We start from the raw sequence: 27,881 nt of genomic DNA, 5'->3' as shown, positions 1-27,881 counted from the left end.
CCTTCTTTCCAAAATTAAGAATCAAGGTGGCTTACAAATTAAAACAAGTAAAATACACATGTCTTGCACCCATCATGGTTCTTAAAAGATAGGATAAAATGTTGCACATAGGTAGTTTGTTCTTCACAGAGCTTTAATGCCCAATTAAACACAGCAAACAAGGGTCACATTTTTGGTTCAAAGGCTTCTACACAAGGTCTCTCTCTTTTCTCCATGTCCTTCCCTCCAAAGTTACATGGTCTTCAAGTTGGAATTTCATAACATGTTTGGCAAGATGCGAGGAAGAGCTGAAAGATACCCTTGTTTGGTCGGCTCATTATTAAAAGCATGCTTTTCTGAAGGCTACTCTATTATGCATATTTGAAAGCTACCAAACGTTAATATTCTCACCCTGACTCTGCCTGAAACCCACTCCTTGTTGTAAGCAACCATGGAAATGCAGCCTTGGCCTTTTATGTGCTGTGTTTGCCACAAAGTAAAAGTACAGCAGAAAGGCCAACTTTCTATCATAACTCAATGAGGGGGTTTCGGACATTATTAATGCTGACGCTGCACAGCTGTTGTAGCTCTGCACGGCTGGCTTCTACCCACCCTGTGGCACTCCTCATACTGGCAATGCCAACAGAACCACAGAAAGGTCAAGTTACTGGATATTATACCCCTTGTAAAGTAACAGGCGGGGGGAGGGGAACCACAACAGCAACAAAGGGGAAAGGGTGTGAGGAAGACACAGAAGTCAACTGGATAGAAAGCAAAATCGTGCACAAATGAAATATGGGCCAAGGTGGCAAGCATCTGCACCTGAACCAAGAAGGTCAAGTTGACAAGTCTAATATACCCCTTATAGCTTGCTGTTATTGTTGTGCCTTCATGGAATCATAGAGTAGGACGAGACCGCAAGGGCCATCCAGTGCAACCCCATGCCATGCAGGAACTAACAATCAAAGCATCCCTGGCCATCCAGCTTCTGTTCTAAGACCTCCAAAGAAAGAGACTCCATTACTCTCCAAGAGAGTGTGTTCCACTGTTGAACAGCTCTCACTGCCAGGAAGTTCCTCCTAATGTTGAGGTGGAATCTCTTTTCCTGGAGCTTGCATCCACTGTTCCAGGTCCTACTCTCTGGAGCAGCAGAAAACATGCTTGCTCCTCCTCAATATGACATCCCTTCAAATATTTCAACAAGGCTATCATATCACCTCTTAACCTACTCTTCTCCAGGCTAAACATCCCCAGCTACCAAGGTCATTCCTCATAGGACATAGTTTCCAGACCCTCCTTTAGATACGCTCCAGCTTCTCAACATCCCAGCATTCAAGTCATTTCCAGCTTACGGTGACCATAAGGTGAACCTATCATGGGATTTTCTCTGCAAGATTTTTTCAGAGATTTTTCTTCCTAGGTATCTCTGGTTCCTCCAGCATGACTCTATGGTCAACATCCACCAGAAGTTATGCTGGAGGACCTAGAGGTGTCCTCTCAGGTAAAAACAAATAATGTTTTTGTTATTTGTGGTTTTTCCACTTTCACAGGAGTCCTGTGTGCCTAACCCTAGCAAATGCAGAGGACCCACTGTACTATAATTGCATAGTGTGAATAGGCCCCTTCATTGCCTTGTACAGGTACACTTCTTGCCCCATGGCCCTCTATCGCTCTTAGTTCCCATTCTTTTGCCTCTCTTTCTGCTCTTTATCAAATATTTCAAAGGAAAGAAGGAAGGAACCAGAATATGCAAACAGAGTACATTTATCCATATGTACATAAATTTACATAATTTTTTTTTCTAAAGGAAGATTTGGGATTTTCTTGTCATCAAGTCTGTGCAAGTTTGTTTATACCTTTTAAAGCTGGCAGTAGAAAATTTAGGTCAGGAACCCCTGCAGAAGACACAGCAAATGCAAATCACACCAGTATATTTGTGCTAAATGCAGACACATAAAATGAAAAGCCTGTGTTGACAACTTTAGAGAGGTGTTACTTTACAGGCCTCAATACACAGTGAAATAGTATAGGTGAAAGGATAAGAATGGTTATTAATTTCTTCCTATCAACTTGTCTGTCTGATCACAATTATTTTTCATTTCTATTCAGGAGAATAATCACAGTGAGCTACACGAATTACCTTAACTCTCTGATACATGTCAGTGGTGGAAACCTGTATTTCTACTGTGCATTTTGTTTGACATATTTTTAGGCAAGACAATAGTCACACATGCACTGAAGCAGACACTCCACTGCCTTATTATGGCTCTGGTGTCTAGACTCAAAAATGACTTGGTACTACAGGTTTAATCTTCCGTATCCAAAATACTTGGGACCAGACGTGTTTGGGATTGCAAAATTTTTCATATTTTGGAATATTTGCATATACATATTGAGCTATCTTGGAGATGGGACCCAAGCATAAATTCATTTATGTTGCATATGCACATTATACAGATAGCCTGAAGGTAATTTTATACAATATTTTAAATAATTTTGTGCATGAAACAAAGTTTGTGTACAGTGAACCATGAAAAACCAAAGGTGCCACTATCTCAGCCACTCATGAAAAAAGTGTTGGGTTTTGGAAGATTTTGGATTTTGGAATTCTGAATAAGGGATACTCAACCCATAATAGCAGTAGACCTGCTATCTAACCTGTTTTCAAGTGAACTGAATGAACTAACATTATGTAATTTAAATTGCCAGATATCTAGATTAGGTCAGTGCTCCTCCATGGGTATAGTTACACAGTAGAGGGTCAAAATTGGGTAATTAGCTTACTTGCTGTTCACCGCTATGATCTTTGGAATAGCGGTATATAAATAAAACAAATTATTATTATTATTATTATTATTAATTGCCCTCCATAGGAATTCTGAGCCCAACCATGAATTTTTCCTTCCGTCTCCAAATTTCCAGCATTACAATAACTTAAAATTCCACATTTAAAAGTAGTTTAGGCATCTAAACAAATGGGTAAGCAGAAATACCAAAGCAAACACAGTAAATAAAACTTCCAGGTGTGTATAATATTCAGTGTCTCACTCTGCAATTCTAGAAATTTGGAAAATGTCCACGGGAAATTGAAAGAAAAATTAATGGGGGGGAGGTAGAATTCACATGGCAAGCCCAATGCCCTCATTTTGTCTTCCCATATTATTCAAAGTGGTGGTGCCTTTTTTATACTGTGGGACAAACAGAGATCACCTAGCATCCTTTTATACTGTGTTCAACAGCAACAGCCAGTTTCTGTTCAAACTGTGCCTTGGCTCAAGAAAGTCACCCTTTCTCATCCTCATAATGTAGCATGCTATTTAACAAAGTTTTATCCAAAGAACTCATTTCACATTAGCGTTCCTGCTCATTTGGTTCTGTTGACCCTGAATTTCAAGCAGACAGAAAACGTAACTCAGAAAGCGAGTATGCTTCTCTGTACAAGTAATTTTAATGGATACCCCCACTTTAAACTAAGCTCAAGCCATCTGTTCCACCCCTCAACTAGAAAAGGCAAAACAAACCTCCAGCATCTCAGAGTAATAAATAATACAGATGTTAAGTTGCTTGTGTGTACTGTGTATTGTGTTGCTTGTCTCTGTATTTCCTCCACTGTGAGCTTTGGTGACACCTCATTTTACAGACAAAGAACAAGACCAGCATCAGGGTATAGTTGGTGGTGTGTGACTGTGTCTGTGTGCATATTTTCCCCAGGTACTTGATCCTGACTCTCCCATAAGGCCTCTGCATTCCTATGTTACCAAAGGGTAATGGGATGAGAGTACAAGGAAGCAGCAATCACTGCTCTTTCACAAAACATCCTTAGCAAATAAAGACAGAGTTGCATTCTGTGTGCACTGTACAACATTACAATGTAGCAAGCTGTAACTGTCCGTAAAGCAACCCTGATCCGGCTGTGTTGTCGTTAAAAGAGAGACTGGAAAGATGAAGTATACATTTTACCAAAATGCAAGAAGAAGCAAAGGGCAGACACAGGGGTGGTGAAGGTTTGGTTCTCTGGATAAGGCTGGACTGCAATTCCTATCATCTCTAGCCCAGCACAGGCAGCAGTGACAATGCTGCTGTCCTATAGCTGTGGGAGGGCCCCAACTACATCCCTGGGCTAGGATATGTTGATCATGGGAAGCTAGTAAAATGACAGAGCCAGTGAACAAACACAAGAGGTAATGAAAAATAAATAAAATATTAAGACGAACAATTTTTGAATCCTGAACAGTTCATTCAGTTCATTATTTGCGTCTTGCCTTACTACAGAAGAATCCAAAGTGACTATAAACAGCAGATATAATTTACACACACACACACACCCCACACACACACACAAAATCATGTTACAAACAATACAAATTTTAATCTGTGGTACAGTCAGCACTCTGTATCCTCAGATTCTTTATCCATAGATTCAAGCATCCATGGCTTGAAAGTACATTAAAAATATAGAAATTGCAAAAAAGCAAACCTTTATTTTGATATTTTGTATTTACCGAGACTTGAGCATCCATGGATTTTGGTATCCACAAAGGATCCTGGAACCAAACCCCAGAGGATATCAAGTGGTTGTACAGTAGTTCTAATGACCACTGTACAACGAAGTTCTGGGCAACTCAAAATACTATTTTTTTAAAAAAAATCTTTGTATCTTTGCAGCTGCTCATGAAGGTCTTTAAGCAGAGGCTGGATGGCCATCTGTCGGGGATGCTTTGATTGTGAGTTCCTGCACGGCAGGGGGTTGGACAGGATGGCCCTTGTGGTCTCTTTCAACTCTATGATTCTATGTAGAGGACAGTATGGAAGGAAAGCTTGCACCACAGTGGCATCAGGAAGGTCACATGGAAAGTTCTGGTACACTTTGAAGAGGAAAGCTGGAAATGACTCAGGGCTGAAGTTTCAAGGAACAACTCCATGTTCCTTGTAAAATGATGTTCAGCTGTAGTTGCCAGGTTCTTCAGACACCAACATGGGACAGCTCTCTCTCTAATGCCCAGTATACATTGAGGTAGGTCTCTCTAAAGCTCACTCAAGTCTCAAGTGAGGAGGACATCTTGGAGAAAGCCCATGCTCCCATGAGATTAGGGATCTCACAGGAGCCTGGGACCTTGCAAGATGTCCTCATCTCAAAAGACTTGAGGTGAATCTTATATAGGTCTGCCTCACATACTCCTCCCTTAGTCTTCTATATTGCTGAGCAAAGATACCACACACTTGCAACAGATGGACCCCACAGCATTTGGTACACAGCTGGATGGCTTTCAGCTCTACAAGCAACTGAGGAAGTAGCAAGTGAAGCATGATTTGGAGGTGTTGTGCCTCACTGGCTGGGGATGATAAGAGCAGCACTATGTCATCCAAGATCCTGGCAGGTGCCCTCCTCCAGCATTTAGTAGGTAATGCCATTTTGTGTCTGTTATATGTCTTCAAGTTTCCTGTTGATTTATAGCTACCCTATGAATGTCATAAGGTTTTCTTAGGAATACTGTTTTGTCAGTTCCTGCCTCCAGCATCTGGTATTCCATGGACATCACACATCCAGGTTGTAACAAAGGCTGACCCTGCTTAGCTTCCAAGATCAGACAGGATCTGGTGCCTTTAGGGCATTTAGGCCTAATCCTATTTTGCTGTGTAGCAAATGCTTGGGAATTGGTCTGTAAACAGCATGACTGGTGGCTACAACTACTCAAGGAATACAGGATTTGGGATGTCCCATCAGACCCCAGTACAGGACTTAGTTTCAAGTCCCCAAATGCAGGATGTCCTGTACAAAACTGGACATGTGGGAACCCATATTTTGCCCCAGTACACAGCCTTCTTAACAAAAACAGACTTCTTTCAAGTCCAATTTTACAGAAATATTATTGTGACAAGTTATAGTTAAGGGAGACCAAAAAGACACTGACTGTTAATTTGATTAGGGGGCAGGATAGCCCACCCTTCTGAAGTTATCCTACTTCCCTAAAGCCAATGCTGCCATACACTGGTATTTGTACTGGTATATGTATTTGGGCAAATATCACAAACAGTAAGCAAGAAAGAACACTGCTCCACCCTTGCAATGTTGCCATTCCTATTTTCATTTTCACCAGCAAAGAGCTAAGCTTTTCATTTTAATCTCTTAAATTCTATCAAGAATATATGCATACATTTTTGTGAAATGTCACAAAATGATACTACTGATCACTAAGAAACACACAGGATCAGCAGGATTTGCAAGCTAATAAAACGAAGAGTGAGGCGCCTGTTCTGTAACTGATTAAGAAGCCTGTGCAAAGCAACCAGAGTTGAAACCATGGTTGAACTCAGCCATCTCACTTTTGCAAATCAATCTTACCTTATAATTACTGGAATTTACCCAGGAGGTAGCAAGACCATCAACCATTTTATCCAGCATGGTCTGATCATGTTCAAGATCAGCAGATTTCTGTTTATCTGAGAAATAGTCTATCAGTTCTTGGCCAACCTGAAGTCTCTTTCCAACATCCTTTTGCAGAACCTGAACCAAACAATACTCCATTGTGGGCTCCATGATATGCTAGAAGAATAGCACAGGCAATGAGAAAGCTAGGGGGCAGCAAGTTTGAACAGTCCTGCTGGAGATGTATCCTCTAGGTCGCCTCTTTGTTTGATGAAGGTTACCAAGGGCCTGGATTTCAAAGACGTGATTCTGGGAATGGCAACAATGCACCATGTGTGTCTGAAGAGCAGCTGGCAGGTTATTAAAAGTTCAATTTAAATAACTAGTAATAGATAAATAAAGCAGTGAGCGGACCAGCCGGGCTGTATAACCAGGTCTCCAATGCTTCCGGATTCAACAGTCCATCCTGGGAGGCAAAAAATCAAGAGACAAAGGTTAGAAACAAAACTAAGAAGCAAAACCTCAAACAGCATAAAAGCGTAAGTCAAAACGCTTGACATTTCCACACTTTGTTTTTTTTAAGTAACTTTTCTCTATCATCTCCTTTCGATTAGTTCTAATGGGGATCAAGTAAATTTGACTCTGCAAATGGGCCATAAAAAGTTGATAATCCTCCCTTCTCATGTCTTCTGTGGTCTTCTACAAAGACAAAGAGCTAACTCTGTTACATGGGGTGTCAACTGCTATGAAAAACACTACAATTTCAATTTTAAAAATTAATTTTTATTTATTTATTGCATACAACTCCTGAAAGTCATCAGCTAGCAAGATCATTGGCCATGCTGACTGGGGGATTGTGAGTGTTGTAGTCTAAAATGTAACATTCCCTGGGTCTGAAAACATGCATTAACCACCCCTCAATTTATTCTACAAGAAATTACAAGTAGCAATTGAAATCTAATATGGATTTCTAACAGTTCACTTTTTGCAGTGCGTGTTTACCACAGGACCTGTTTGTCCCCATTAGAAGTTTCTCAAAGAAAGAGAAAGGAGTGTGGGGAAAGCACTGGAAGAACTACTGAAGAAGATTCCTCTGGTTGTATTTGTGAATCTCTCAAGTGACAGCAAGGTTTTTATACTGGCCTAGGACTGTATCCTTTTAAGAGAAAGTAAGTTTGCATGACTATATTGTGAACCTTGAAACCAGCATCATGTTTAGAATGTGGTTAAACAAACAGTTGCCTTATGATCAGCAAGCCAACCTGGTGTAGTGGTCTAGGTGTTGGAGTAGGACACTAGGAGACTAGGGTTTGAAGCTCAGCCATGGAAACTTACTGGGTGACCTTGGGCAAGTCTCATTCTCTCAGCTTCAAAGGAAGGCAAAGGCAAACCACCTCTGGACAAATCCTATCAAGAAAACCCTCTGCTAGGATTGCCTTAGGGTCATCATAAGAAATGAAATACTTGAAAGCACACAACAACAACAATATGGTCACGAGTAGTCCAGAATGATACCTGTACCTAGGCTGCATATAACATAACTTTATTCATATATGAACTGCATCTGTGAAGTCACAATTGGAATGCATGAACTGAAATCCTGTGTAGGCTTACTCAAAAGTAAGCCCCACTAACACCAATAAAATGTAGTATCAGGTGACTGGAACTTTAAATTTTTTGCCAAAGATATTGGTCCCATATATTGCCTACACCTCCTAGGTTGAGAATTTGGAATCCTAGGAGTCTCACCTGAAGGGGAAAGGGAACATCCACAGCCAGACATCTGTTTCTAAAGCAAACAGATACTGTACCCAAAGGTACTTTTTCTTATGATTCCAAAGTACCTAAAAGTTTGGAATCTATAACTAAAACAGTCACCCCTTGGAACCCACAGGGGATATGTTCCAGACCTCCCCTCCCACCCGCGAGGCTTGAATGGGGCACATGCATGTGGGACACATGCCATGGGTGTGCACCCCATTGAGATTAATGGCGGTGGCCCCTCCATGGATTTTCAAGTCCGCAGATTTCAAGTCTGTGGACTTGGAGGGGCAACTGTACACACACACACACACACACACAACTGTATTGCTTAGATGAAGACCAAAATCCATGCAGCTGTGCCTGTTAGAACAATGGGTGCAGACTGTCCAACAGAGCCTAACCAAATCAGGAAAAACTTTGAACAAGCTTTCTCAGTAAGGATAGGCATGGCAGTCATCCAAGGCATGCTTGCCTACTCATCTAAGTCAGTAGAACTAACATCAAAATAAGCAGCATTTAGGTACAGAGTGCAAAAGGCAAATACAACGAGTTTGCTTTGCCATTTCTTTCTCTCATTTACCCAGAGGAAAAGAGGAAACAGCCAAAATCACACGATAGTATATGAGATCCACCAACTAACATCTTTCGAGGCCTTTAAGAAGGCAATAAAAACAGATCTCTTCCGGCAGGCCTTCCCAAATTGATCCCCTAATTTCACTCTCTACATGCCTAAATTGTTTCTCTTCGGACCAATTCGAATACTTTTGATATTATTGTTTTCTCTTTTTATATACTGTTACCTGCCTTGATCCATCACAGGGAAAGGCGGGTTATAAATAAATACTATTATTATTATTAGTATACATTTCCTGGTGAACCAAAGGGATAGCCTTTTGAGAGAAAGATGGCAGTGACAGCCAACATGGTACAATAGTGGAAACAGTTTGAAGGCAGTGGTGAGCCATTATGGTGAGTCTGGGAGCCTATTTCCTGCTCCCAAGCCCTTAAATATAATAATAATGATGATAATGATAATGATAATGATAATAATAATAATAATAATAATAATAATATAGTTTATTTATATTTTCCCGCCTCTCCCAATGGATCAAAGTGGGATTACAGCCAGATTGATTACAGTTACTCCAAGATTGGACCATATAACACCTATATTAAAATCTCTCCACTGGCTACCTATCAGCTTCCAGGCGCAATACAAAGTGTTGGTCGTCACCTATAAAGCCCTATATGGCTTGGGCCCGAATTACTTAAGGGAGCGCCTCTCCCTACATAATCCGCTCCGCACCCTCAGAACAACAGGGAAACTTTTACTTGATTGCCCCAAGGTAAAACTAGCAGCTACCCATCGGAGGGCCTATACGGCGACAGGCCCCACCCTCTGGAACGCACTCCCAGAAAAGATCCGACTCTGTTCCATAGTAGAAGCCTTTAAGAGGGCATTAAAAACCCACCTCTTTCAAGCTGCTTTCCCTTCCGACTCTGTTTAGATGAGGAAGCCCCCCCCCATAACTGATGGTTTTAATGGTCTGTATATGGCTCAGGTTTTTATGCAATCTGTATGAAATTGTGATTTGTAATTAACGTAATTTTTACTGTCTTGTACTGTGACATGTGTCACATAACTGTTGTATTGTAAACCGCTTTGATCTACAGGAATGGCGGTGTATAAATAAAGTTTTTATTTTTATTTATTATTAAAATACACATAAAAACACAATGATAAAATAAAATAACAATTAGCAATTAACAATTAAAACTAGGTCATCATCAAGTGGAAATCTGAATGTGTTATACAACAATCAGAAAGACTGTGGAAAAATAAACACATACACACAAACATCCCTTTACCTGGAAAAAGCCTGACATCCAGTTCTCATCTTGTGAAAAATTGGTATTTTTTAATGTTAAAAAATGAAAAAGGGACTGCAGCATTTTTTAAAAAGGTAAATTGGTGCTTCCAGAGAAGGAATTCACTATCTCTCCCACTCTCCCCTTCTCAACAGAAAATGGGCCAGCATGGCATAGTGGTTTAAGCACTGGACTATGACTCTGGAGACCAGGGTTCGAATCCTCCCTCAGTCACAGAAACTCCTTGGGTGACCTATGGCAAGTCATACAGTCTCAGCATCTGAAAACCCCATGAAAGTTCACCTAGGGTAGCCATAAGTCATCAATGACTAGAAGGCACACATCAATAACAACAACAACAAACAACAACAGGTCAAGAGCTGTAAAACCCACTTTAAAAATCCACATGCAGAACTAGTTACACTTTCCCCACACCTGCTTTAAGTGGGGAACAAACTGGGGCCTGAGAGACCCCCATTTCCATTATAAATCTATTAAATCCTTAAGGTAATTCTGAAAGGTTCTGGTGGTTCTGGCACCCCTGAAGTTTAGCGCTGGGGCTAATTTTGCACTGGGGCTAGTTATAGGGGGCATATATCTTCCTTGCTGAACAAGCTCCCTCTGGCTACTAGGGGGAAGAATTCAAAGGTCCAGTGTTATGACCTTCCAAGTCCTATATGCCTTCGGTCCCGGCCATTTGAGCTACCATATTTCATTCTATGAGCCTCCTTAACTTTTAAGACCTTCAGGGAAAGGTTTTCTCCCACCAACATCACAGACACATTTGGTGAGGACACAGGAGGCAACCTTCTGAGTGGTTGCTCCCAAGTTATGGATCTCTCATCCTCAGGAGGTTCGCTTGACCCCCTCCTTGAATTTCCGCTGACAGGCAAAGACCTCTTTTATTTAGGGAGGCATTGGTTTTTGAATGCAGATGGCGCTTTTAAAGGGGCGGGGGTTCCATTCTACAATGTTTTACATTTGTTTTGAAACTGTTTTTAACTTGCATTTTTTTTAAAAAAACAACAGTTTCATTGTCGTTTAACTTTTGGGTTAATAGTTTTCTGTTGTACTTTGTTTTAAATGGCTGTAAGCAATCTGAATCCTGTGCAGGGAGGAAGGTGGGATATTAATTAATGAAACTATGGCCCATTACAGACAGGCCTAAAAGTGTGCACTCCGCGTGTGCTAGGGTTAGAAAGGGGCGTCCTTTCCGGATGCCCCCAACCCTAGGACGCGCAGAGCATGCACAAAATGGCGGCGGCCATTCTAGACGGAGCGGCGCGGTTGTGATGTAGTGGGGCTGCGCGAGGGTGCATAGAGCGCCCTTTCTGCGGCCCTGGAAGAAGCTCCGTTTTGGAGCTCCTTCCAGCTTTGCGTCGCTGGGTGCAGCCTTTACATGGCTGTGCCCAGCGACGTAGAGGAGAAAGGGGCCAAGTGGCCCCTTTCTCCTCCTCCCTGCCGCCACCGGGTGTCCTTGGGGCTTGAAGCACCAAGGACACCCCTTTCCAGGCCATGGGGAAGCGGCCTGGAAAGTGGTGGATCAGGGCCCCGGAGGCTGCCGTCATGGCAGCTGAGGCCCCGATACACCGGGGAAAGGAGCGCCTACAGGCCGGCCCAAAGGGGCAGTCTGTAACGCACCTATAACACCCATTGTGTAGAATACTTTTTCCTCTGGTATTTCACATGCGCCAACAATGTCTATTTTTAGATGCCTGCTGAAAACTTATTTTTGCAAGCCTTCCTGAGTTATCAAACTTACCATCTATTGCAGGAGTGAGAATGGTGCAGCTCTCCAAAAGTGGTTGGACCTTAGCTCTCTTCAGCCCTAGCCAGAATAGCCAAGGGTGAGGAAACTTGGGATTTGCAGTCCAACCACATGTGGTCTATTGCATGGACAATGTAAGTAGTGGGTGGGAGGGGTTGTTAATTTTGTTTGTTGAATTTATTGTATATATTTAGTTTGTTTGTCCACAGCTTTGTAACCTTCCGATTTAAGTGGTTTATAAATTTTTGTAAATAAATAATTGAAACAGTATGCCCAGACAGGGATGGGCATTCCCAGTCAAGAGACACACCAAAGGTTGGGAGGGAACCTACGTCCTCCTGGGAACTGTCTGTACCAGACTCACCCTTTGAGGCTAATACTTGCTATGGACCAAATGTAGACCAGCTTCAGGCATGCTTGCCATCCTTGGAGTAATGGCCCTTTAGTCTGCCAGACATTAAGAGAAACTATATTTGAATATAGTCTTCAATGTGCAGTGAGATGCAACAGGGACTTTGAGTATATGTGTACCACAACAACCTATGCCCTCATACCTCACAGCAGATACGTCACAAGCATCTGGTGTCAACAAATAACACGTGAGTACCGCTGTTCATAAGACAGCACTGCTCTGGCACCAGGTGCTGATGGAAATCAAATTTATCTGCCAATACCAGATTTCTTTGCTAATACCAGATTAAAAGATGAAATCCATTTTACCTAGGACAAACATCATTCATTCATTTTTCTTTGGCTTCATTGAAACAGGTGCCCATAATAAACATAAGCCACATGTGTTGAAAGCAGCTATGACAAAGCTATTATTACAGCTAGCAATAAATCCCTGTACATTTTTAAAGGGTGTATGTGTATTTCTCTTTCATACACAAACACATATATAACTTCTGTTTTTCTTTCCTGCATATATAACGTAACCAAAAGTGCCCTTAAAAACCTCCTTGTTTTCAGAGCAGGACTTCTCAGCTTTGCAAAGAAGCAATAAAGGAAGTCCAAGCTGGTGGGTTCCCTCCATGACAATGCTGCCAGCCCTTCTGTATCAGTTTACCAGCAGCTGCAACCTTTCCATTCCCTTCCCCCTCCATAATGAAATGAATCTCACTTACACATATTCCAATATAGTACTCTCCTCATTAATTCCGGCAGATGGACGCTGCTGGCTTCCCCACCTCTACTAACTACAGCCCTCCAAGTACAGTCTCCCATGTGCAATTGCTTATGGTATATGAAACACAATTTGCGTGAATATTAAAACTCTTCCCACCTCGAAGCACCTTATATTTCCAGATTGCCCTTTAACTTAAAAAGCAGGGAGGGGATTCTAATAATAACATACAAAGCTCAGGGTTGAACAGAAAACTAGGCCATACTTGAAAGAAAGCAGGTCAAGCTCAGTGTAAAAGAAGGGGGTGGGTAGAAAAATCAGAGGGCTGCAAAGCAGATCTCTTGCTAAGTAAACAACCAGAGCAAAAGGCTACTGGCATCATCCATCCAAAACAATATAGCCGCATGCCCTAATTGACTTCTTTCCACAGAGCATGACCTATGTCTAATTCCTTTCTTGCACAGACTGTATTTCCAGGTCAGCGTTATTCTGGATCCATTCTTTAGCAAAGAAGGAGGAAAGACAGCAAAGTAACAAAACTCCTCCACCAGGAATGCTTGCACATTACTTTAAAAGTTTATAGGCTTCCCTTTTCATACCAACGAAGTTGTTAAACAAGATAGACTATTTCTTTAAACGACACAAACCATGTGCAAGCTTCCCCCACTGGATCGTAAAACATATCCCAGAGCGCTAGGGAAGACATCCTCCCACTGCCACTGGCCCCAAAAGTATGTGAAAAACACCAAGGAGTACAGTGGGAAGGAAGTGACTTTAATTCACTGATCTGACATGGGGAATGCAGCCTGAGGAATGAACAGCTTCTCTCCCAGAAACAAAAGCTGTCACCAGTGTCTAGAACAATAGTAAAGAAACTTAAGTTTAAGAGTAACTCTAAGGCCAGGGGCAGGGTAGCTTGGCACCTCCAGATGGTTTAGACCTCAATTCCCAAAAATCTCAGCCAACCCTGGATATTGGTATAGGTTTACAGGAGTTCTAGTCCAAACCCCCCCCCCCCCAAAAAAAAACCACAACCTTATACACAAAATGTTCCCAAATCCTAACTCAAGCTGACAGTATAACAGCAGACTATGAATTATGAGTTATCAGACCAAAACCACTATACTAAGCTTGTTTGACTGGCTCAGCTAAAACTTTAAAAACAGTGTTTGCATATTACTTGTCCACCTATTAACACAGTACTGTAGTTAAATCCCCTCCCAGCAGTAAACTAGTACAGCTACAAAATGGAGAGAAAGTTACTCTGGTTTCTCTTCAGATCATATAAATCTTTCACCTTTTACTAAAGGAAGTTAGGCAGGTCTAAGTCCTAGTGAGAGCAAATGAAGTGAAATGTGCAATGTGTCTGCTTTAGCCTACACTGTTTGTATGCAGCTTTCTTGTATATTTGAACGTAACACAGCATCCAGTGACCTAAAGCTCTCAGATACTCCAGGACACAGAGCACGGAGAGCACTTCTTTCTTTTACCCCCAAAACTCACAAATGCTATGGAGGCTTTTAGGTTGATGGGGGGGGGGGGGGTCTAGTTTTTATAGCTGGTACAATTGTGGTGCTCTTTTATCTTCCCTAACCCATTAGCATATTTTTAGCTGGAAGCTGTACATCCAGTGACATTGGCTAAATTCAGCAGCTGCTTCTAACTTTCTATCTGACAGTATGATATGGGAAGAAGTACAGAGGAAGGAACTGGTAAAACCACCTCTGAGGATTCCTTGCCTATGAAAACTTTATGAAACTTATGGGGTTGCCGTAAGTCAACAGGCAACTGGAAGACCCACACACACACTGTAAAAGTAGAAGCAAAGGTATCAGGTTGTAATCTATCCTATTATTATTATTATTATTATTATTATTATTATTATTATTATTATTATTATTATTATTATTAACCTTTATTTATGAAGCGCTGTAAATTTACACAGCGTTGTACATGCAATCTTTTTAGTTAGATGGTTCCCTGCCCTCGTGCTTACAATCTAAAAAGACATGACACAGAAGGAGAAGGGAGTGGTGGAGGGAGAAGGGTGATGTATTTGCTTTCAAGTCGCCTGTTGATGTATGGCAACCCCATTAATTTTATAGGGTCTTCTTAGGCAAAGAATACCCAGAAGTGGTTTTGTCAGTTCCTCCCACTGAAATGTAGCCTACAACACCTGGTATGTGTTGGCAGTCTCCTATCTAAGTACTATCTAGCATTGACCCTACTTACTTTCCAAAATCAGACAAGATTTATTGCTGTTGTGTGCCTTTAAGCTGTTCTCTACTTATGGCAACTCTAAAGCCAAAGGATGGGCATTCCCAGTCAAGATATCATGGGTTCTTCTAAGATTTGTTCGGGGGGGGGGGGGGCCTTTGCCAGATTTACAGCCAAAGAAGTCACCTGATATAGAAGATTTGTTTGAAATGATGCAGGTAGATATAGCATATATCTGACATGTTGCATTTCCTGTCTTCTCTGCATTTCATTATATTCGGGGGGGGGGGTATTATTATATCCCACTTGATTTTAATTCTACTTTTGCATCCCTCCCTGGCATCTACAAGAATGTTGAGCAATTTTAAAATGTTTTAATAAACAAACAGTCACATCCAATTTGTAAATGGACTTTGGTCAAATTTTCACTACTACTACTACTTATATAACACCTCACAAATAATAATTGAAGATTTCACCCAAGAAACAAGCAATAGGCAGGATACAATAACTAGCTTTGTTCAGTATTTTGTACTTTAAAGCTTCATTGTGGATATCTATCCCTAAAGCATCCTTGTTTAATAAGAGTTCTTTGAAGTGCTCTCCAAGTTAGGGCTGCTTGGGGACATTTCAGAGAATCTAGCCAAAAGAGGTTCAAGTAGAAGCTCGCTTTGTTTGGAAGAAGAACCTTAATACAGCCCTTGTATCAATCTCATTACGCCCATGACCCTTCTTTTTCATCTATATTTTCTTCTGCCTATTTTGTTTGCATAATGATTTCTGTATCTAAGCATTCTTTTACTAAATGAAGTTGGACACTTTGTCAACAGGAGCTCTGAAGAAAAATGAAGCAGAGAAAAATGACTGCCTATCTACACTCTATGCCCAAATATATAGATCTAGTAATACCTTATTACAGGGAAAAGATTATCTCCATATGTTGGGTACATCTAAAAGTCCATGCTTCATTTTTAAAGATTTTAATACTTTATGTAGAGGGTTTTTTTCCCATCGTTTTATTGTCACTAGCAATAGGATCCCACTGTGATCAAAAGATGGTGCCAGATGAAATACAAAGGGACAACTAGGTCACCTCAGAAGCACTAGTGGTCACTTGAAGGAAAATCACTTTTACTATGAATATTATAAGAAACATAAGATAAAATAAATCTACAATACAAAAATAAGTCTACAATACAAATACAGTATTTGTACTTTTATCAGAATCTGTAGGACTTACATTTGGAACAATAACTTGGAACATTTCTTTAAAAAATGTTAGTGAACTTAGCCTTCCGTCTTTACTAGTATCTGTTCCTTACATAGGGATTCACTTTATAAAATCTACAACTTGCATCCCCCTACAAAACAATTGTTTTTTTTAAAAAAAACTTTTCCCACTTGCATTTTTTTTCAACATTCAGTCTACAATATTGTTGTCTACTCAGTACAGAGGGACTCTCTCTTCCCACATTTCTCTTCTTTTTGTCTCAGATTTTAAGTTAGACTTTATATCTACAGGTGACTGTTAAATCAGTTTTTGATTCCCAAAACACTTGCATTTAGCCTCTGTGTTTCTTATAGCTGGAGTTGTTTATGGCAGCAATAGCATTCATATTTCTATACCACTTCATAGTGAACAAAGCACTCTCTAAGTAAGCCAATTGCCCCCAACAAGCTGGGTACTCATTTTACTGACTTAAGAAATGATGGAAGGCTGAGTCAACCTGGAAACCCCTGGGATCGAACTCATAACGTTGTGGCTGCAGTACCAACATTTAACCACTGTGCTCCAGGGCACCGAACTGGAGAAGGGAGAGGCAGAAGTAATTTTTGATCATTTCTTCTCTCTCCTACAGTTCTTGAAAAATATATCTGGAAGGTTGGAGGATCCTCCAGAACAAGACAGTAAGGAGGAATAGGGGAAAGCGCAGAGTGGCAAAAATTGCATTTCCTCACCCTGCTCACAGCAGGAACAACCAAAAGACTGAAATCTAGTCTACAGCCAGAAACAGATGTTCGAATCTGAACCTCAGCCGTGTGTATACACACTTACTTGGGAATAAATTCCATTGTATTTGGTTGTTATTACTTCTGAGTTGACATGGAGTTGGCTATTCAAAAGGAGCTGCATAAATATGAAATGGCAATAGTGGTTGTTTTGTACAGAAACAATGGATGAATTAAAACCATGACTTAAACTGTGGTGGCCACTACTTCATCTAACAAGCCAAATGTGTAGGTTATAAATAAACTCAGCTTTTGCACTTTTGGGAGAGCATACTTCGTATCATTTCAAATACATTCATATTATTATTTTTTGAAAATAATACATGGTAGATAGTTATATATTGATAACTTTTCGTTATACATTTAAACATGCACTGCTCTGTTAGAACCAAAACAAACTAAAACAACACATGTATTGTATTTACTAAATTGAAACAACCTTAGGAATCAAATACAGAAAACCAAAAGAGCTGAGCAAACTGAAGAGGACACAAGAACAGGTTACAATCTGAATCCACACATTTACCAGGGAGCAAATCTCAGTGACAGAGCCAGCATGGTGTAGTGGTTTGAGTGCTGGATTTCTGGATTCAAATTCTCACTCAGCCATGGAAACGCACTGGGTGATCTTGGGCAAGGAGAGGCAGAGGAAGGTGAGACAAACCCCTCTGAACAAATCTTGCCATGAAAGCCAGTGAAAGGTTTGCTTTAGAGTGACCACAAGTCAGAAATGTCTTGAAGACTTACAACAGCGAACTCCACAGGCCTTGCTCCCGAAACAGTGCATAGGAAATATTTTTAAAAAATCAAATGGTGGGAATGGCAGGTAACACCCATCTTGACTCTCACTGTGGGAGAAAGGCGGGATATAAATCTTTTAAATAAATAAATAAATAAATATGGCACAGTAAGCTAAAATATCATGGGTTGGATACTGATGAATTAATAGTGGAAACAAGGCATTGCACTCAGTGGAAGACACATACTATATTGTGTCAGGAACTTGAAAAAGTTACTTTTGGGGGCTACAATCCCCCAGCCTAAAGGCATCAGGTTGTCCATCCTGTTTAACATCACAGGAATGAATCACAGTAAGCTTGTAGCTCACATGCCCCTTACCATCACCATCACCATCCCTCCCCTAGAAAAATTCAGCTGCAAAAAGACTGGAAGATTCCCCACCATTTTAGCCAGACTGGTCACCGGAAAATCCAAGTTCGACCATATTACACCTATTTTAAAATCACTACATTGGCTGCCTATTAGCTTCCAGGCACAGTACAAAGTGTTGGTTATCACCTATAAAGTCCTACATGGCCTGGGTCCAGTCTACTTGAAGGAACGCCTCCTCCCAGACAATCATTCCCGTACACTCCGATCCTCCGGGAAAAACTTTTTACAATCTAGAAAGACCAGACTGGCGGTGACCTCCTGGAGGTCGTTTTCTGTCACCGCTCCAAAAACTTGGAATGACCTGCCAGAAGAGATTTGCCAATTATCCTCAGTCGAGGCTTTTAAAAAGGCGACAAAAACCTTTCTCTTCCGGCAGGCCTTCCCCAATTGATAATGTCCAGAACCAATTGAATCCCCTTTTATTATTTTTCTTACTTGTGATTTGTTTTTAACTTTGATGTATTGTTATGTATTTTTTAAACACTTTTTTTTACTGTTTAATTTTATAGATGGGAGGGAGGGTTGGGTTGGGGTTTTGTGGGGCTTGTTGCTTTTATTGTTGTATATTGTATTTTCTTTGTTGTTACCCGCCTCGATCCTCCATCAAAAGAGGCGGAATATAAATAACTATTTATTATTATTATTATTATTATTATTATTATTATATTAGATTGGCATACAGACTCATAGTCGACCTTATGTATAGGTCGAGGGCAGGTTTTGGAGCCAAAATTATGGATTTCGATATGACCCATAGAGGGTAAAACCTAGGGGCATGTAACAAAGGATTTGAAGGATGAAACAAAGGAAAGCAATGCCAAAGAACTTACATAATCCTGGCAGTCATAACTGTTTGTGATCACCCTAAAGGTTGGATGGATGAGAGACTAGAGGGAGGCCAGTTCTTCCAGGACAAACTGCACTCTTGCTTTTCACTGAGGGATGGTTCTTTTTTTAAAAAAAAAAAGAGTTAAAGTACAGTAATTACACGACCCATGGATAAGTCAACTCGGGTCTTTGGGGTCTATTTTTTTACTAAAATTTCTAGATTTATACATGATTATATGCAGTAACTGCAGTTTACTATATCATCTGAACTCTACATTGCAGGCAAACTTAACTATGGCTTGTTGAAACAAGAACAGCTTCACAATGACGACAGAAATTAGAGGCATGGTCCCAAATTACCGTCCTAAAAAGCTCCAGGGATCACTTTATCAGAAGACCCAGTGTCAGTGGGCTCAACCTCATCCCCTGGTTTCTTCCAGCCCATTGAAATGTCCAGGGTCAGACGTACCAACCTGACCCCAGAAAGGGGTTTGGGGAATGGGAGAAATCAGTCTCCTGTTTCTCAAATGTTTCCCACCTTGTGTTTTAAATCTATCACAAGTGTAGAGTTTCTGTGGACTATTTTGTTTTTTGGAAAGGAGCAGATTTGAAAGCAATGTCCTGCTGAGAAGCACATGGTCATGTCTAATCACAGTATAATCCGTTTTTCACTCTACACAGACTGGGGACATAACCAATATTCATCTAGTTTTTATTTCTGTAAATGCTCTAGGAGATTTTCCCCACCATGAATATATAGCCAGTGAAGCAAATGAGAAGGACCCAAAGTTCAAGGACTGTAATCTCACACCAAACAGCCCAGGAGGCAGAGCTTGTGGCAAAATTAGTTTATTGCTGCATGAGGTTTCTGACTCAAGATGCTTGGTATGCAGTAAGATACCGAGGACAGTCAAAGATGCACTACTCTGGAAGAACCTAAAACAGCTTTCCCACCCATCCTTCTCAGTAAGTTATTAGCTTAAAAGCATGTGTAGCACATCTGGTGTCTAATTTGCTTCCTTGGTCTTTTCCTCTCCTCTCACATCTCATGAAAGCTTGCTGGCTTCTCAGGCTATGTCTGTGAAGGTGCAAGTAGGTGTATGTTTGCCTTCAAGTCATTTCTGATTTATGGCAACCCTAACGCTATCACAGGGCTTTCTTGGCAAGTTTCTTCAGAGAGGGTTTGCCATTGCCATCCTGAGACTCAGTGTGACTTCCAAAGGTCACCTAGTGGGTTTACATGCAGTAGGTGAGCATGTTCCAAACTTTCCCCCATTCAGTTCAGTCTGCAAGCAGGGAAGACTGGGCAACCACAACTACAGTCCTGTTTGTATCCTAAATAGGATCAAGAGTGCTTTCCCCATGCAAGGATCAGCACTTTGGGAGGACATTTAAATCAGCCACAAACCTTTCAGCCCTTGAGGGCCATATGTGATATCAGGTAAGGGAGTGCAGAAGCTGCACAAGCATGCGTGCATGTGCATGGTCACACACATATGAACTCCTTTCCCAAGCACACATGTCTCTCAGTAGGCTCTGAATCCAACATGATCACTATCCACTCATTGCTCCTAAAGTGGAGTGACAGTGGTGGTTGGTGGTTCCTATGTCAGTTAGACAGCAAATCTACTCCATGTTTTTCTCTGAATTTCAAAACTCTCCAAAAATGTCAAACCTGTTTGGGAAACAGAGCTTGGCACCTTAGATAGCTCCTTTCAACATTCAGGCTGAAGCCCAGAGCAGATTAACAGCCCCCCTGACCTGGAAGCCATCAGACACCAGAACTGAAAGATCCATCAATGAGCTCATACAAATGTCAACACTGTACGATACCCTTTGTTTTGGGGTATTCCATTTCCAAATATGCAACTTGCCTTCTCATTATAAAAAGTATATTCTGTGGCATGACTGTATGTACTCAGCAATCTTCATGCTAGTGGGGAAAACAATAAACTTTCTACTTTTTAATTGATTATTAAGGAGAATTTCCCACTCAGAGAGTTTGAAAGAGCACAGTTCTTAAAACCATGTTGACATTTTAACAAAATATCAGAATGTCTATTCCACCCCACAAGAAAAATGCCCCATTTTAATCCCGATTGAGTGCTGCAGTTATTTTGGCAGATTAAACAATCAAGAAATAAGAACAGAACCTCAGGGGGACTCTAGAAATCTATTAGTATCTTGACTGCTGCTTTTACATTTTTAGCTTTCTTAGTAAGTCAGCAGTTCCAAAGAAAGCTTCTGTTATAGGCTTCATTTTGGGAGATAAGCTTGCTGAGACAGATCTATGGCTTTCTAAATACCGCATGAGGCTGACTCTGCATAGTTAAACAAAGCAACTTTGTTGCTCTATTCTGTGCACATTTTTACCTTCCTAGGGCCCAATACATAGGTGCCTTTTAGGCGCCCTCGTCACGTGCTAGGGGTTGGCTGAGGGCGGAGCGCCCACACGCCCCACAACTCTCGCACGTGATGACCCTGTATACATGGGTGCCACCATTGTTACATAATGCTGTGCAGCGTCCATACGGTGCCACGCGGCACTCACGCAGCCAGTGTGCGAGTTGCACGCCTGCGGCTGAGGCTTCCCTCTGGCGGAAAAACAGGCACCAGCAGGCCACCCTTTTTACGCCATCTTTGGTCATAACTTCATTATAGTGAATACAATAATAATAACATTTATTTATAACTCCCTTTCCACCAAAGGGCAGAACAACATATATAATCAAAAACGGATGATAAAACACAACACTATAAAAAGCTAAAATACTAAAATAATATGCTAATATCCTAAAACAAACTCCTTATCAGTCACTACCCATCTTGACAACTTGAGGCACACTCAGCAACTCAGCAATTCGGCAAATTGAAGAGGAAGGTCTTCAACCCTTCACGAAAGTGGGTAAGATCTTCCTCCAGCCAGAGGCGCAAGGAAAACTGTTTCTCAAATGCGGAGTCAGATCCTGAAAGGTTCACAGCCTTGATAGAGTCATATACATTGGTGGAACTGCCAACAGTCCTTTGCCCGTATAATAATCCTAGATGGTACATACCATGCTAGCTGAGCTGCCAGATACTTAAACAACTGGACCAAAAGTTTGTAATGTGGAGGGATTTATGAGAGAAAGAGGCATGTGAGAGTATTTGAGGAGATTTAAGACAACCCGAACAGCACTGTTCTGGATTAAAACCAGAGCATGAAGGCAAACCTGCCACTAGGCTATTACAATAATCCAGGCATGAAATAACCAAGGCCTGGACAGGAAAACGGGCAGTCTCAATGGTCAAAAACCTATAGATCCTAAGGATGTTCAAAAGTTGGAAGTCACATGCCATAGCAGTTGCACCAATAAAGGGGCATAGGGAGAAACAATCATCCAGCAGGACTCCAAGGTTCCTGGTAACTGAAACTGGCCAATGTGCAACCTTGTAAACACAGCGAAGGGCATGAAAATGGGGTTACCACACAGTCAGGCTGAAACATCAGGACCTTTTTTTTTTTTTTGGTCTTTTTGGCTGTTCACAGTATCCTGAGCTGATCTTCTTTCTATTTGCTTTCTCCATTGTCCAGCTCTCACATCCATAAAGGGACAAGTAAAACCATTGTCTGCTTAATGCAGCCTTCCAGTGTGATACTTTCTCAATATTTAGAACAACCACTCTACTCATCCAATCTCATTAGCCATATTGGCTGGGGCTGATATGAGTTGAAAACCAAAACATCTAGCAGATACCAGCCTTGGGAAAGGAGGCTTAGCATTATGGCTAAATGAGGAATCCCAGTATTGAGGGGAAAATAGGAGATAAATGAATAGCATAAATAAATAATATTGCCCAGAAGTGCCACTGCAGCCTGAACTGTATTGGGAGTAGACTCACTGATTCAATGTGATTTATGGCAATGTTGACTCACTATCCAACAACTAATCCAATAGGTCTAAGTTATTTGGAATTGCCAGTATGATTCAGGCACTGAAATGAAAGAATTAGGCATACAGAGAAGAAAGCTTTTGGAAAATGGATCTTTTAGCCATCCGCCTCCTGAAGCAGACCTTCTCAATAGTGCTGCCTGATTAATTCTAATCTGCACTCAGACAAAAAAAAAAGATAACGGAAGCAGTAGAGACAGACACACACAGAAGTGCCATGAAATGAATACAGCCAACGGAGATGAACCAAGCGCTTCTGCCCGGCTGAGGAAGAAAGAGAAGGTAAACAAGGCCACTGCCTGCCCACCTGGGAAACCAGCTCTACTGGACTTAGCCTCTCCCCTTTGTTTTTAACCTTATCAGGAACAGGAATTTTTTTTGTCCCCTACAGTAGTTCATCTTAATTCAATAAATGAGGCATGGGTACAATAGAAACCCAGTAATTCTTGCTTGGATGCTTGGACAGAAGTGCTGCAACTGGGTAAAAAAAAAAACACCCCACCTAACCTGTCTTAGATCAGAGGGTGGCTACACTGTGGCCTTCCAGATGCTGTTGAACTGCAGCTCCCTGTATTCCTCACTACTGGTTATGATGACAGCATTCCTGGAAGTTGTGGACCAACTAAAGTGGAAGACTGCTTTAGATGTTTAGGCTTTACAGTATTCCAAATCTACTAATAGCAGCTTATATGAGCAACTCAGCCCTGGGATTTAATCAAGCATTTGAAAAGTATTGGCTTTACCTGTCTCAAAGCAGCCTAGCCCAACATATGACCTATGGGTTTAATCTGTAACAGTCTGATCCCATAATACTGTTCTTGCAGCAACATGAAGAAAATGAGAGGTTGAAGAAAGATATGGCATTTTTCATCCTGATAATTTTACATGTGTATTTTTCATCATGCATCTTCTGCCTGTTTTGTTGTTGTTGTGTGCACCTTCAAGTATTTTCTGACTTATGGTAACCTTAAGGCAAACCCTATCATAGTGTGTGACTTGCTCACAGTCACGCAATGGGTTTCCATGGCCGAATAGGATTCAAACCCTGGTCTCCAAAGCCACAGTCCAATACTCAAACCACTGCATCATCATGGGTACAATTCTCAGACTTTCTCAATCAGCAGCTGAGGAATTGTAGCCCAAAAAGTAACTTTTTCAAGTTCTGCTCATTTAAATAACACATTAAATACCGATCAAACAAAGTAAATGAAAATGTTCTTAGGTATCATATTCAATAATTAGCATCATATTCAGTATTTGAAAAGCAGAATAGTTTACAAGTATATTGGAAGTTATTTTCAAATCTGTATATGATATATAACAGAATCATAGAGTTTGAAGAAACCTAAAGGGCCACCAAGTAAACCCCCTGCCATGCAGGAAGACACCATCAAAGCCTTTATCCTTATCCCGTAAGGGCTATCAAAATTGTCTTTTCAACACTTAAATGGCTTGTGATTTTCCGTATTAAACCTTTGGGAGGGGACCCTATGAACACAAATACATCAGTGCCTTTTAATGTGATAAAACAGGCTGACTTATCACAACTCAGGCAACAAAAGAGATGCAAGATTTAAGCTTATTTAAAACGTTGAGCACCCACGCTTAGGTTATCTTAAGTTTGTCCAAGGTTTAAGGTCTAAAACAGGCTTTTTTCCTCCCAAAAAGGAGGAAAGAGAATTAGCAACTTTCTGTGTAATCCGCTCTACTGGGCAATCACTCCTTTGTAAACAGTTCATTTAAGAGGTTTAAAAAGATGACTTTGCAGGCTGTTCGCATTAGCCTGCTAGACAGACAATACTCCCACCAACCTAAGAGCACCAGGCAACCATGCCAGCCCTTAGATACCAGGGTGACAGATGAAATACAAGAACCTGACTGGAACACTGAACAAGGGAGGAAGGGGAGAAAAATGCTCCAGGCTACCATTCTTTACTGTTAAATGCATGGACAGACTTGAAAGGACTGAAATAGCTTCCTCTGAACAGGTGACTGTTCTGTCTATCTAGATCAGTGTTTCCTAGCTGATGTGGGGGGTTGGCATCCTGCCTCCCTCAACTTGCCAGGGACTGGCACCATATTTGTGCCCACTGGCTACCACTGTTTCTTTCTTTCTTGGAAACCTGCCAGGGACTGGCACCGGTCGAGGGACCACCACTTCGGGGTAGCATGGATTGCATTTATGTAGAAGTACTGATCAATGCTCTGTGTGGTTTATCTCTAATCACACAAAGTACTGATCATTACTTCTACATAAACACAATCTAGGATGAACCATAACAGTGCATATTATTGTTCTGTCTTGCTCATCATTTTTCTCATTTTGTTTATGCTTCCTAACATTTTAAAAGGTATTATGTGGGATTTTGTGCCACTATTTTTGGTTCACTGTTTTTTCACAGTTCAAGCACTTTAATCCAAATTTTTTTACTCAGTGGTCAAACCCCATTTAGGTAGATGTCAGTTGGAATTATACAGTTCTCCAGATACTATTAGACTACAGCCCAAGCCAGCATAGCTAATGATAAGAAACTGTGGGTTTTATAGTCCAAATACAGCTGTAGTGTCACCTTATTCCTCTTTCTAGAGTAGACAGATATGATGTATTTTGTGCAAAAAACACTTTTCATAAAAATTTAATTTAAAAAAATACCTAGAATTTATGCAGATTTAACCTAATCTTATATCCATACACGAATCCTATACCTATTTAACCTAATCCTATACCCATATATTCAGTCATCCACCAATACACACATTAAGTTCAATATAGGATTGCAGCCATGATGTAAGTCTGACTGAACACAATGGGTCTTTGCTTCTTGACAGTCACAGAACTGGGCTGTTAGAAATAATGAATTTTCCAAGTAACTGCACTTGGGACTGAGAACTTGTCATTCCATAATGAACAAACAGGCAGCTTGATAATATGTAAAAATGAGCTCACTGAGCAGAGGTGCATTTAACTCTGCACAGCACTAGAGTTAAACAAGGCCTGCAGTTCTGTGGGATAAATATCAAAGCAGCAAACAAAGGCTCCAACACAGTGCTACTGCTGCAGTGTGTACATTTAGGAATATGTCATGAACATATATATATATATATATATATATATATATATATATATATATATCCCTAGTTCTTTCCCCCCCCCCTTAAACATTCTGAGCTGCAGAGAGGTAATAGGCAGCTTGAAAGTCTTTCTCTTGCACTGTTATTTCTTAATCTTAACAAAGGCATCATTTTTAGCAACCCCTGCAATTTTTTGTTAGAACATACCAAAAGAAGTACTCATTTTGACAGCTCTACGCCATAGCCTTTCTAATTGTTGAAAAGCAGTGAGAAAATGGAAGATGTCAGGAAATTATTCAGTTGGAAAATGCTAGAAGTATTCAAATATCATTATGCATACTAGGATGCCACCCAGACTAGCTCATGAACAGGGAAGGGGGTGCTTAGGTTCATACACTACCTCCCTTCATTGTTACTATCTTCTGATCGCAATGACAGAAGGAATAGGGGACAGTCACACTTCATGATGTGAAGATCCTGTCTTGCCCTTGGTAAAACTGTGAGAAGAAGAGTAATGCTTCAAAGGGCCATAGGAATTACCTGAACAAATCACAAACCATGCACATTTATTCAGAAGTAAAACCCTGATTTTCTGCCACTCACTCTCACTCAACATGTGAACCAGGCAGAACCTACCCTGTCTCCAACATTCACTTATTCTCTCTCACACAAAAAGAAATGAATTAATACTCTCTAAGTTAAACTGGAAAAACATGAAGGTGACAATAAGTAATGTCTGAAATTCCAGTATGAGCCACAGGTGGATGTGCACAACACAGGAGCCTTCATAGTATCAAGGAGTTGGAAGAGACTGCACAGGCCATAAAGTCCAACTCCCTGCCACGCAGCAATAGATAGTCAAAGGACTCCATCAATCTCCATTTCTCCGTGGTAAATTGGTAATGGTGGTTGTAGGGCTTGCTGGTGGTTTCAACATCAGGGATACAGCAAATGCACTGTGGGTTCTATTCCACACTTTGGAAGACCTGTCCAAGGTGCTGAATCCTAAATAATTGGTTAAGCATCTTGGGGCACTCCTTTGACATCTAGAGCAGTGATTCCCAAACTCTGGTCCTCCAGATATTTGCGACTTCAGCTCCCAGTAGCCTCATTCATCTTGTGCAATGGTCTGGGATTCTGGGAGCTGAGGTCCAAAACACCTAGAAGGCCAGAGTTTGGGAATCACTGATCTAGAGCAAAGCTGGCAAAGTACAGCTTGGCCTTAGGGCTGAACAGTATGGCCCCTGAAAGCCCCAAAAGCCATCAACCCCAGCCAAAAAAAACTTTTCTTAGAATTCAGACTGTATTTGCCCTACTCCCAGCATGGTCCAAAAAAACCATAAAAACCAGTGGGTTTGCTCCCCCCAACCCTCCCACATGACCTAAAAACCTACTAGACTACCCAAAATTGGCTGAAAATTGGTCAACATTGAAACCAGAAGTGATGTTGCTCACGTCCTGCTTAAATTTTATCTTATTTTGAACCAATCTGAGGGTGGGTTTCCAGCAGGTTTTAAAATATGTGGGGGGAATGGGGTGAGTGGAGCAAAAGAACTGTGTGTTTGCAACAGTGTTGATCCTTTGGGGCTGCATTGAGCAAAGTATCAGGGGGGAATCAAATGGGGGGGGGTCTGAGACCTTTGGTGGATTGGTATGGCCTATCAGGGGGATGGAGTAGTAAAAAGTGCCCCTCTTCCTCAACAAGACCCTCTCAAAATAGCAACAGGCAGTCTTATTCTGTAGTGCTTATGAGAGTGGAGTGGGGGTATTTTCTCATGT

General features: G+C 41.1%; 1 protein-coding gene across 28 annotated transcripts in view; it reads right to left on the bottom strand.

The window, feature by feature from the left end:
• CLASP1 (cytoplasmic linker associated protein 1) overlaps window positions 1-27,881 on the bottom strand; it is a 249,181-nt gene that overhangs the window by 206,995 nt on the left and 14,305 nt on the right. For all 28 annotated transcript variants that reach the window (XM_042445044.1, XM_042445043.1, XM_042445053.1 and 25 more), the window contains one exon: window positions 6,323-6,812. In XM_042445044.1, the coding sequence (XP_042300978.1) occupies window positions 6,323-6,517 (195 nt within the window). In that variant the 5' untranslated portion in view covers window positions 6,518-6,812. The remainder of the gene's footprint in view (window positions 1-6,322; window positions 6,813-27,881) is intronic.

The sequence above is a fragment of the Sceloporus undulatus genome, chromosome 1 (assembly GCF_019175285.1).
Source record: "Sceloporus undulatus isolate JIND9_A2432 ecotype Alabama chromosome 1, SceUnd_v1.1, whole genome shotgun sequence".
Taxonomy (NCBI): domain Eukaryota; kingdom Metazoa; phylum Chordata; class Lepidosauria; order Squamata; family Phrynosomatidae; genus Sceloporus; species Sceloporus undulatus.
This window is presented reverse-complemented; position numbering and strand designations above follow the sequence as displayed.